This window comes from Moschus berezovskii, chromosome 9 (assembly GCF_049115385.1).
Source record: "Moschus berezovskii isolate FMDL1 chromosome 9, NW_MosBer_1.0, whole genome shotgun sequence".
Taxonomy (NCBI): domain Eukaryota; kingdom Metazoa; phylum Chordata; class Mammalia; order Artiodactyla; family Moschidae; genus Moschus; species Moschus berezovskii.
In genome coordinates, this window is record NC_142468.1 from 72,399,860 (window position 1) to 72,412,585 (window position 12,726).

Sequence of the window (12,726 nt, forward strand, 5' to 3'; positions counted from 1 at the left end):
GTACACACACTCCTGCTTTCTGACTTGGCTTAATCTCAGCATGGTTTGCAGAGATCTCCATAAAGTAGGATTTGACTTTAACATTAATGTTCTAATGACGAGAGAAAAAAAAGTCACCATATGTCTACTCTTTAGGGGTGATGTTTATACTGTCTAAATTAAAAAAAACACAAACAAGTAAACAAACAACACACGTAGAAATATTAATAGCACAGATAAGTATTTCTTACATAAAAGGACAAGGAGGATTTCGGCTTCTAGTCTAGGAACATCAGTCCTCCCAAAACCACTTCTCCAATGTCTACTGAGAAGTAATACACATTATAATCACATTAGTTTTTATGTTGTATAAAGCTTGGTTTTAAATAACTTTGTAACTTTTTCATGGTATGCACAGTCTACCGCTGGTTTCCTTCCCACTTTTCAGGGCCAGATTTTAAAATCTCATCCATAAAGAAAAGGTGGTGCCTTTTCCAGAGAACACTGGTACCTTCTCCTAACATATTATGTCAGGGTGCCAGGTAGGAGCAAGCACCTCTTTCATTTTTTAAATTTATTTGTGCCCCCTTCATCATAAATTTGTTTAATGTAAAATAAACAAATCCTTGATGAGGGTTTAACAAGGTTTTCAACATCTGTGCAGATCCACGTAATTTACTCCTAAAGAAGAAAAATCAGTTTAAAGCATGCCATGAAAACTGCTTTTAACAACAGTTTGGTCTAAGTGTGTGTGTGTGTGTGTGTGGTGTGTATCAAGACAACAGCAGTGGTTCCCAAGTGTGAGTGTGTGTGGTGTGTATCAAAAACAACAGCACTGGTTCCCAATTATTCTATTTAACTCACAAAACCTATATGGTGAATTTTACACTGAAGCACAAGTTTGTCTGATAATACCATACCATTTCATCTTCTCCCTCTTTCTTGTTTAACACAACCTACCACAGAGCTAAAATCCCTGCCTGGACCCAACATATTTGTGTTTTTCAAAAGGAAAGGCAATAGGCATACGTCTGCATACCCTCTGAGGTGCAAAATGAACGAAGTACAGACAGTACAGTTAGTCTTTTGAAAGAACCAAGCAATGCATATAACTTGAGGGTGTTTGTAAAAGTTACATTTTTACTAATATTTCCAAATTCACTCAACATTATAAAGAATATTATTTTTTGTCAACATGGGGGAAAATTTTACTAAATACATTTTTGGGTATGGATTAATTTTTTACCTCCCTAAAAGACAGGTTTATAATGAATTAATAATGATGTTTTCCTTCAGATTGAAATTTGGTTTGCAGTATAAAAAGTGAATAAATGAAAGTGATGAACAAATACAAAAACTTCTTTTATTGTGCTAACCCGAAAATTGCTCTAGGTTTATTTTTGGTACACTTAATTCATTCAAAGCCGAACTTCCCTAATGCCTAAATTATTTGAGTTATATAATTATGTGGTATAAATGGAGATATAAAGCAGGGTTAAGAATGCGCTTTTGAAAATTTTTACTCATAAAAATACCAACCACCATCCATACCTACAGACAACTAGTCGTGTTTAAAAATAAACTCTTGTCAAGGCTGGCCCCAAGCTTCAGTTGTCTGCCCTCAGCCCCCAATCCAAAAGAGAAGCGTGGTTTCCAGACACAACATAACTAATGCTTTTAAATGAGATAAGTGGAAAATGTTTGGTGTTCAAACAAGTAATATAAAAAGAAGAAATTCTCATCAAGTATATTTTTTTCAGCTTGGCTTACTGCCATAGAAGTCAGGAAACCATAAAGACTGGAAAAAACAAGCGCAGGCTCCCAGCAAGATCAGCCCTTGCAGGTGAGCAAGAAAATCTAGTTGTGGCCTTCACGACTTTGGCTTTGCTAGGACTGTGAGAGGTTATTCCATGACGGTAATGCAACCCTGGGTATCTGTAAGTGTACATGAAGAGAAATGGGGAGGGAGACAGAATGAATGCAGGCTTAGCCAAAAAAAAAATAAGAGGGTGATTCGGTAACTGGGCGGAGAATTGAAAAATCACACCTTTCAGTCTCCACATTTTTTCTTTTGTTCAGTATATAAGGAGAAACCATCCGGAAGGAAGAAAGATTATGACTATCTATAAACTAACTGTTTGACAGAGACAGAAATGCTGATAATGAGTGGGTTGTGTCTGTAGTTCTTGGCTGTTCCCATGAGCAAGGGATGAAGGAAAACAGAAACTCTTGATATGTTTGTCTAAAGAGGTAGTGGTGTGACCACGGGCAGCGAGAGTTCAGCTGAAGTTCAGGGCAGATGTTGCCAGGAGTTTACGCTGCAGGAAAGTAAAATTGCTTCCGGATTCACCTTTTCCTCCCAGCTTCTCTTCCAGGATCATCAGGGTCAAGCAACACTGTGGCACAAGGTGACGATGTCAGTGGGGAAGCAGGCATGGAGCAGGATGCCCCTCTCCCGGTTACAGTCCAGCTCCTGGATAAACCCGTACCAGTAGATGACTAATCCTGGCCCAAACCTGCAAAAACACGAGAAAATCACACACACAGGTAGTATTGACATAATTCCAGAAAAAGGTAATCACTGATGCATGGATAAGATGACTGAATGACTTTACACAGTTTTTGTTTTGGTTGCTATGGTTCTGACTGAAAGTAGTTGAACTTAGACCAAAAAATTTACTTAATGCAAATGTTACCACCTTGGATGGATTTGTTACTTTTTTTTCGAGGAACCTGAACTATTTCACTATCCTGATTTCCTCTCAGTCAGGTGTTACGCTGACTTAGCTGATGAAGGATAAAACAGAGTTGCAGCAGCATTGAACTGGGGAGCACCAGGCTTGGGCTTTTAGCCTTTTAACATTCAGAGGCACAGCTGAGCACAGCTTCCCTGGTGGTTCAGATGGTAAAGAAAATGCCTGCAATGCAAGAGACTGGAGTTTGATCCCTGGGTCAGGAAGATCCCCTGGAGAAGGGAATGGCAACCACTCCAGTATTCTTGCCTGGAGGATTGCCTCCATGTACAGAGGCGCCTGGTGGGTTACAGTCCATGGGGTCCCAAAGAGTTGGACATGACTGAGCGATTAACACTTTCACATTCAGAGGCACCCTTTTAAAGGTTAAACTTACCTATTTTCAATTAAGTGAAAAAAAAAAGTTTGAAAAGTACTTTTAAAAAACAAAATGGCTCAAAATGTTCTTACAATATACCAATAGGGCCAGAAGTTCCTTCTGCCCTATTCTTTCTAGTCTAAAAAAAAACAAAACAAAAATACATAAACACACACACACACATGACAACTGGGATCCTACAAAAAAGTCTCTTGACCCTCCTCTCTCTGCATTACAATTTCTCTTAAGCATGAACATGGCATGGAATTTGGCTGTAGGTTCTTATCACGAAAACAAGGAATAACGCCACGTAGAGTTGAGAAAAAGTCTTGACAGATGCAGGCTTAAAACCTCAGTATTTCTAAATAATGCCTCCGAATTATCTCCAGTTTAGTTAGCAGCACACTCAGGAAGTAGTCAGCAGGAAGTTGAGACCTCTAGGTTGGGTTCATAAAGATGTAATCATTATCAATCACCACGCACACAGAGATGTTTTGCACATCAGTTTCACGTTTTTCCTACCAAGAGTACTTAATTAAAGGGCAGCTCTACTTTTGGTGTCGTGTTGCAGGAATTTTACAGTGAATCATAAATTATGAATGTTGGGTTAGTAAAAGGATGTCTAAAAACAGAACTGCTTTCTGTATTCTGACATTACAGTGGGCTGAAGCGAGCTAGGCCAAAAGGCTTTTTCCTTCCATGATTTATTATATGCTGAAGCGTACTTGCCAAAACAAACAGTACAGGATGGGCTGCGAAATACTGTATGCACAGGAACAAGTTCAGTTGCATATCGTGGGATGGTTTATTTGGGGATTCACATCAGGAAGGTAGCCAAGATGGATGCAAGATTAACGGAAACCTTTGCATCCTCGCTGTGCAGGGACAGAATCCTGAGATGGCGGCTCTCAACAACTGAACATGTTCGGGGGCACACAGGAGCCATCTAGGATGCAATGCCTTGGAGTACCAGGTCCTGCAACATTTACCCTCAGGGCTGAGTGCAGGTGCTTTTGTTTCTCAGTATCTTTGAAGAGTCTCCTTTGTGGTCAGAAGAATCAGGCACCTAAGGTGCGAGGTATGCGCACCTCCCCCCACTGCCACTCCCCCACCCCCCTTGCTTACTTGCCCATCAGGTGAAGCTCATACCTAAACAGGGTATTGCTTCCATTTTAACTGAGGGTTTCTTCAGTTCAGTTCAGGGTTTCTTAGTAACTCTCAATTACAAACAACTGTCTGCAATGGATATACCACTTGGTATCTTGAGTTCACAAAAAGCTCTGTGACTAGTATCAGATGATCTTGGGTTTGTCAAAACAAGTCTGGCAAGAGCAGGAAGATCTGTGATTCTAAGGATCATGCCTGAGATGCCTCAGACCTTCCCATCAGTAAAGCAGCCCTGAGTCACAGTCTCGAGAAACCTAATGTTAACCTCACCACGTTTCCCCTGTTTTATTATGCAGTCATTCTGGAAGCCGTGATGTTCTTTAGAAAGGTGCTCATATTTTTACAAAGGGAGGGGAAAAAAAAAGGCAATCTAACTAGTCATGGAAAAGAACAAAGGAATATATAGAGATCATAAACAACAAGCCCAGTGTTTTAAAGATTTAATAAAACAAAACCACATATCACCAGCACTGGGACAGTGAGAGCAGCCTGCTCTTTACCTGAATCATGAGCCAAAGGACACGTGGCATGGTGGCGCTTTACGAAAAAGGCAATTTCCAGGCATTAAAATCAGGCTGGGGAACACCTCGATGACCAATAAAGTGGACTTGTGAGGCAACAGATGAAATCAGCAACCAAAAAATGTTTTGCAAGATTGTGAGTCTGGATTTCTTCCATGTCCCAGCTATTGTAAACACTGCTGCAATGAACACTGGGGTACACATGTCTCCTTCAATTCTGGTTTCCTCAGGGTATATGCCCAGCAGTGGGATTGCTGGGTCATAGGGACGTTCTATTCCCAGTTTTTTAAGGACTCTCCGTATGATTCTCCACAGTGGCTGTACCAGTTTGCATTCCCACCAACAGTGTAAGAGGGTTCCCTTTCCTCCACACCCTCTCCAGCATTTATTGTTTGTAGACTTTTTGATGATGGCCATTCTGAGTGGTATGAGATGACACCTCATTGTGGTTTTGATTTGCATTTCTCTGATAATGAGTGATGTTGAGCATCTTTTCATCAGCAGATGAATGGATAAGGAAGTTGTGGTACATATACACAATGGAATATTACTCAGCTATAACAAGGAATGCATTTGAGTCAGTTCTACTGAGGTGGATGAACCTGGAGCCTATTATACAGAGTGAAATAAGTAAGAAAGAGAAAGACAAATACTGTATATTAATGCATAATATGGAATTTAGAAATATGGTACCAACGATCCTACATGCAGGGCAGCAAAGGAGACACAGACGTAAAGAACAGACTTTTGGACGCAGTGGGAGAAGGTGAGGGTGGGATGATTTGAAAGAATAGCACTGAAACATGTACATTACAATATGTAAAATGGAGGACCAGTGCAAATTTGATGCATTGAAGCAGGGCACCCAAAGCCAGTGCTCTGGGACAACCCAGAGAGATGGGGTGGGGAGCGAGGTGGCAGGCACAGTTCAGGTTGGGGGTGACACAAGTATACCTGTGGCTGATTCATGCTAATATACAGCAAAACCAATCACAATATTGTAAAGTAATTATCCTCCAATTAAAATAAATACATTAAACACAAATAAATGGAAGATTGTGAATCTGAATCACAATCTTGATTGTGGTTTGCTAGGAGGACTCTCTAAAGGTAGCAACACAGATATTTGAGATATTTTTAGTATATATGGGAAATGACTCATAATAAGGCTCTACCACCTAAATCTTTGTTCCCTAGCTTCTGGGTGACATTACATTAACTTGGGTAATACCAGCTCTCTCGTGTAACTCAAAAGCTCTGACAGTATATCTTAATTAATCAAAAACAAGGAAATATAATAACTTCCCTTTGTAAATAGAGATTGGAAGATGAAGGCTTTCAAATTATGTAGTCTTTGAATGACAAAAATAATGGGGACTACAGATGGTGACAAGTTTGGAAATTTAATGAGAAAACAAGATCTGGCCTTGTTCCCAACACCTTGAGTGCATTTCTGATGCTTCTCCAATAGCTCAGGATCCAGAGATTATCAGATGCTGGCAAGATAACCTTTCAGCAACTTACCCATTTATGAAGAGGCTGACCATACTAAGCAACCTTGTATGATCAATTCCTTGATTATAGGAACTTACAGAAGGGGGCATCTAGGCTGACAATTTGAAAAACCAAGCAAGCCATCTCCAGTGTTTCCATCTGAAAAGGTGTAAAACAGGGAGAGAACCAAGACCTAGGAAATTTTTATGTCAGGCAAGTACATGCTTAGGCACCTAGAGATTTTACCTTTTTTGGTGTCTACTGGATAAGAATGAGATCACTGGGAAGGCAAACACAACCTTTGTGACCAATAAAAATCAAAGAGACTATTAACAGAACTTAAAAGAAAATAGAGTCCCTGGATATGAGCAAATGTGCAAAGCAGAGGATTGGTCTGCTACTAGGACTGCAGCCCTCCCTACCAGGCTGGAGATACTGGGTAATGGGATGTGTATGGATCTCCAAATTGACTGTGTAAACACATTTTAAGGTTGAATATAATTTGGAAGTTACTATTTTCATGGTCAAGTAATAAGACCAAAGCCTCCAAATGATTTTAAAAACTCCTGTGGAGCACAGCCTGGAATGTGAGTGACTCTTGAACAAGTAATTCTGCCTGCAAATAAAATACTATCAAATTACCAAAATAACAAACACCTCTTGAAAAAATGGGACGTGAAAGTCAAAAGCCATGACAGACCTCGAGGGTATGAAAAATAAAGCTCCTTATATATAATGACAACCTTATAAATGTGTTTCTCTGGTTTACTTCCATTTTAGAGTATTTGGAGAAATTAAGTAGGAGACTGGAATGAAAACTGGGTACCTTTTTGTAGGTTTTGTGCATATGCATATCCCAAAGGTAATATGCTTCACCATTTGTCTCTCCGCTGTATTGTGATCCTTTTGAAGGCAAAGACCATGTTTCACTTACATTTGTATCCTCTAGACCTAGCGCAGTACCTGGTACATGACAGATACCCGTGAACAAGATGGAGAACACAGTGTTAGTAATAATAGGATCAGACAGATTTGCACTGGTTACTGGATCAGTGGCCACCTAGACATAGGCAAGATGGAAGGGCTCAGCCATTGCCATGGTTTGGTAATTTTATTAGTGACCAGGAAGAGCACCCCAATGGCATACTTACAGATCACAGTGCTAGTCATAATAATAGTTACAATGTTAATTATTAATAATTTCATAGCACTGACTATGTGACCGAAACTGTTCCAGGCACTTTGCACATGTGGATCCATTTAATTCTCAGGTCAGCTCCATGAGGGAGGAAGTTATTGTCCCCACTTTACAAAAAAAGAAACTGCAGCACATAGAAATTTAGGTATCTTGCCAGAGGTCATGTAGCTAAAAAGTAGAGGAATCTGCTTTGGAAGCCAGGACTGGCTGGAGGGTCTGTGACTATCTTGCTGGATGTAGTGATCAGTCTGCTAAATATGGTAACACAGCATTAGACTTCAACCAGAAAAAGAGGAGAGATGCTCTATGCACTGGTGAGACCACACCTAGATTGTTGTGGAGAGTTCTGGTGTCATATTTTAAGGAGAATATCTCTAGTCTGGAACTGATCTGGCGGAGAACTCTAGGATGCGTGAGGAAGCATTAGAATAACAAACTATATACAACTTGGAGATGGAGACTTAAGGTGGTAATATGCTCACTCATGCCCTTTGGATTTTTACAGTGCTCCCGGGAGAAGGAATGGGATTCCTGCTCTAGCTCTTGAGCACAGATGTAGGGCAATGTTTCAAAGTAACCAAAACTCAGATTTTGACTCAACATGAAGAACAATCTCTGAGTTTGGAAGTGGATCTTTCCTCAGTCAGACCTCCAGATGAGACCACAGACCCTGGGGCAATGCCTCGAGTGCAGCCCCTGAGAGAGGGCAGAGGATGACTCAGGAAAGCTACAACCGTATTCCTGACCCACAGAAAAAGGCAGATAACAAATGTGTGTTATTTTAAGTCATTTCGTTTGGGGCATTTTTTAATATAGCAATAGATAACTAATAGTTAAACCTGCACCATAGACTTGAGTACTCAAACACCATTCTTCAACATACACAGTATGGAGAGTGCCATTGTCTATAGGTTGGCTTTTGTTAGTTAAACTTGAACCTAGACTATACAGCAGAAGGAGTTACCGAATGAGATTATCAGTAAGCAGCAACTCTTTATCAAGGCAAATCTCAGATATAAAGCAACTCTGTCCTATTACACTAACAGAGCTTTTTGGCTCCTGACTGACTATACCCTAGTTCCCCTCTTTGCTGTGTATCTAGGATGCTGGGGTTTCCCAAAGAAGTAGAGAAATCATATATAAAATGAAGAATTCTGCATGTTTCCCCCAGTTCTGTGGTTTTGATGTTAAACTTGGCTATTGGGCTTCTGAAGCTGCAAAGAGAGGGTAGAAACAGGATGTGGGATGTTGGTTATAGGCACAACTCTTTGCCAGTTGAGGTGACTGTTGACAACTAAGGAACAGATATTTTAAAAAATCCAGTTGGGGTAATCCAAGCTTGTTGGGTGTTGAGGCAAATCGATTTTGTCAATCTCAACAGGTGCTGAGGACAATCCAGGAAAAACAAATGCTGGTTACATTTTGTTCAGTTAAAAAAGGCAGCTCAATCTGTAAGATATTTTTTAAAAAATTGTCAACAAAAATGTTTTAAAAATGGTATTTCAGAGAGTAAACTCTTAAGTTTTTCAGAAAAATTTAGCTATCCTCAGATAATCTCTAAGGTTGTCAGATTATGAATGCTGGACAGAATACGGCACAAATTATACATCAAGTCTTCCACAACTCTCGGAGAAACTCAGAGGCAGAGACAGAAAATGTGGGCTCCCAAATTCAGGAAGGACTTGCTTATTTCTTTTAAACTATATTAAAAAATACTCTCTCTTCCTTGTCATGCCTCTGTGCTATTCTATAACACAGGAATTACGTGGATGGTAGTTTTACTTATGGAGAAAAGAGAAGACTACTAACTTTCTATCATTAAGACTTCCGTGAAAGAGGAGAGTGAAAAAGCTAGCTTAAAACTCAACATTCAGAAAACTAAGATCATGGCATCCGGTCCCATCACTTCATGGCAAATAGATGGGGAAATAATGGAAACAGTGAGAGACTTTATTTTCTTGGGCTCCAAAATCACTGCAGATGGTGACTGCAGCCATGAAATTAAAAGACGCTTGCTCCTTTGAAGAAAAGCTATGACCAACCTAGACAGCATATTATAAAGCAAAGACATTACTTTGCCAACAAAGGTCAAAGTTATGGCTTTTCCAGTGGTCACGTATGGATGTGAGAGTTGGACCATGAAGCAAGCTGAGCACCAAAGAATTGATGCTTTTGAACTGTGGTGTTGAAGACTCTTGAGAGTCCCTTGGACTGCAAGGAGATCCAACCAGTCCATCCTAAAGGAGATCAGTCCTGAATATTCATTGGAAAGACTGATGCTGAAGCTGAAACTCTAATACTTTGGCCACCTGATGCGAAGAACTGACTCACTGGAAAAGACCCTGATGCTGGTAAACATTGAAGGGGGAAGGGGAAGGGGAGAACAGAGGATGAGATGGTTGGATGGCATCACCGACTCTATGGATAGAAGTCTGAGTAAATTCCGGGAGTTGGTGTTGGACAGAGAAGCCTGGTGTGCTGCAGTAGATGGGGCTGCAAAAACGGGACTGAGGCAGCTGAAATGAAATGTAAATGCAGGAATTGAGAGATTTCCAATTGCATATTAGATATCATTTTGCTAAATTAGCCCCAATAGCCAACTCCCTGGTTGGCTTCTTAAAGCCCATTTAGCTTCTATTTCTCCACAGACTTCAGAGGGCCTGTGACCAGACATTATGTCTATAAAGATATTGTTTGCTGCTAAGTCACTTCAGTCGTGTCCGACTCTGTGAGACCCCATAGACGGAAGCCCACCAGGCTCCCCCGTCCCTGGGATTCTCCAGGCAAGAACACTGGAGTGGGTTGCCATTTCCTTCTCCAATAAAGATATTGTTTAAATACAAATAAAATGATTCCAGCACCCAACAGCAAAGAGGTAACTAACGTTTACTACACACTCATTATGTGGCTGGCAGTGTTTCAAGTGCTTTTACATGTACAGGCTAATTTAATACGCACAAGTCAGCCCCTTATGTGAGAAGGAGTAGGCTGTGTGTGCTATGATTATCCCTATTTCACAGATGAAAAAACTGAGGCACAGAAATGGTCAGAAACGTATCTCATATTTATGGAATTAACTTTGCTTATCAATGGTTTCAGCTCCAAGAAAAAATAACTATGTATTTTAAAAAAATCAACACATTTTTATACCTCCTTTGATAATATGAAGGTAAATGGTGGTGGGATTCATATTCTATTGTACAATTTGGCTCTCTACATAGAATAAGAGAAAACTCATGACACTGATCATATACTTCTTTTCTCAATGAGCTGTTACTATAATTACATTTAAAAAAGGATTCTAGTGCATGAGGGTTCTGCAATATAAATCTGGATTAAGTCAATAAAATAAACAAATTTTCATCTGAAGGATGACAAGAGGACTATGGAATGATTTGATGATGTTAGTCAAGTTCTTGGTCATAAGGGTCTTCATCAAACAATAAAAACAAAACCTAGTTGTATTGATTCAAATCTTTGTTCCCAACCCAAACTTTTTCAATTCACAAGCAAATAGAAAACTCCTTTCCAAAAGAGGAATAGCAGAAAATGTTTTTTTTTTCCCCCTTTCTTATTTTGAGTTGCTGTGTGGGGTCTGAGTATCTTCTGAGGATGTGTGCAGACATGTGGCTGTTGGAAGTCAATTGTTTCACCATCAAAAAGACTTGCATGTGGTTTTTATGAAGAACGCATTCTCAAACACACAGTCCAGGACGAAGGAGAAATATAAAACATCTTGTAATTGTTTTAAAATAAACTCTTACACTGTTTATTTAGTTTTAATCTGTGTGTTGTAGATTGGTTATGCACTTCTTAATCACTGTTGTATGTATCTCCAGACAGAGTTGTAAATAACTTTTCATTCCAAGTGAAATATGCTTGCACATGTTTATATGCAAAGTATGTGCGTATTTATGCCTGTGTATAAATATGTGTACAATAATAATAGATTAGTGATCATGTAATACAGCGTCTTAAGGTTCTGGCACTACGGTCAATTTCACATACAAAGCAAATATTCTTTTTTTGGTAATATCTAGAGATGAAGTAAAAATATAAATTGATTGTTTCATTTGCTTTTTTTTGGCTTGGCAACTCTGTGTTTGCAAATTGAAATGACTAAAGAAATAGAATCCTGGTTACGAATATTCTCGCTGGGTTTATGGATCTTCATGATTAAAAATGCAAGTCTATATCTTTGTAACATCAACTTACTGTCTATAGAAAATAAAAAAGGAAAATATGTGAGAAATACTGATTCACTTTTGGCTTTTATGCCACATAGAAAATAAACAGATAATATATTATTTTGAAGAAAATTTAAAATGTATATAAATATACAACCACAACCACCTGAAACTCTCCTTGGTGTTTATATAACTCAGCATTTTCATGTCTACATTAAATTGCCTGGAAAAGTGCTTAACTTCCACTTCACTTTGTCCTCTGTTGGATATTCTTAGATGCTCTACTAATAGTCTTTCCTGCCTATAGGAAATCTCTGCTCAAAAGAGAAAAATTGAGGTAGGTGGGAGAGAAAACAAAGGCAGAAGCTTTTTTATATTTAATCCATTGTTTTTAATATCTGTTTCCTTGGAGAAACACTACCTCCTGGCAGTGGGGCAGGCTCTCTGCATTTGCCTATTAAGAATTTACTTGTAAGCCTGCATATCCATCCTGCATGGAGTCACAAAAGAAATGATCTTCCTCTCTCTAAGGTACTTTAATAACTCAAATTTTAATAATGTAGAACTGTTCATATTTAAGTGTAAAAATAAGCTATCAATTGAGTAATACAATAATAATAATTGAATAAATAAGATGCCAAAAGATTCACAGTGCAAGAATAATTAGAACAATAACATGGTGTTCTAGAAGTCTTCATAGACAAGGTAAGTTCTCAGCTATGCTGCATTTATTCATATAATGGCCTCTTAATTTTCTCCATTAAACCCATTGTTTTTGAGAGAAGAATGAAGATTGGGACTAGAGCTCCTGAGAGATAGAGAGGGATGGCAGAATCAGAAGCATATTGAGATTATTGTATTGTGAAACTAGAGAATGAGTTTAGGTATGATAGCCCTGTTTTTTGGTTTCAAATGAGGATGTATGAAGTGGATAGTACAATGTTTCTCCTTTTTTCTCCAATGGGATGGAAAGAAAAGAGAAACACCAAATGCTGTGAAAGAAAACAAACAATAAAAAAATCACGAAGTACCCAAGGTCATATTTGCTTTGAAAATACTTAAGTACTAA

General features: G+C 39.0%; 1 protein-coding gene across 2 annotated transcripts in view; it reads right to left on the reverse strand.

Moving 5' to 3' along the window:
* Window positions 1-1,097: 1,097 nt before the first annotated feature.
* Window positions 1,098-12,726, reverse strand: part of CDIN1 (CDAN1 interacting nuclease 1) — a 242,271-nt gene continuing 230,642 nt past the window's right edge. For both annotated transcript variants that reach the window (XM_088839823.1, XM_055437269.2), the window contains one exon: window positions 1,098-2,495. In XM_088839823.1, the coding sequence (XP_088695949.1) occupies window positions 2,366-2,495 (130 nt within the window). In that variant the 3' untranslated portion in view covers window positions 1,098-2,365. The remainder of the gene's footprint in view (window positions 2,496-12,726) is intronic.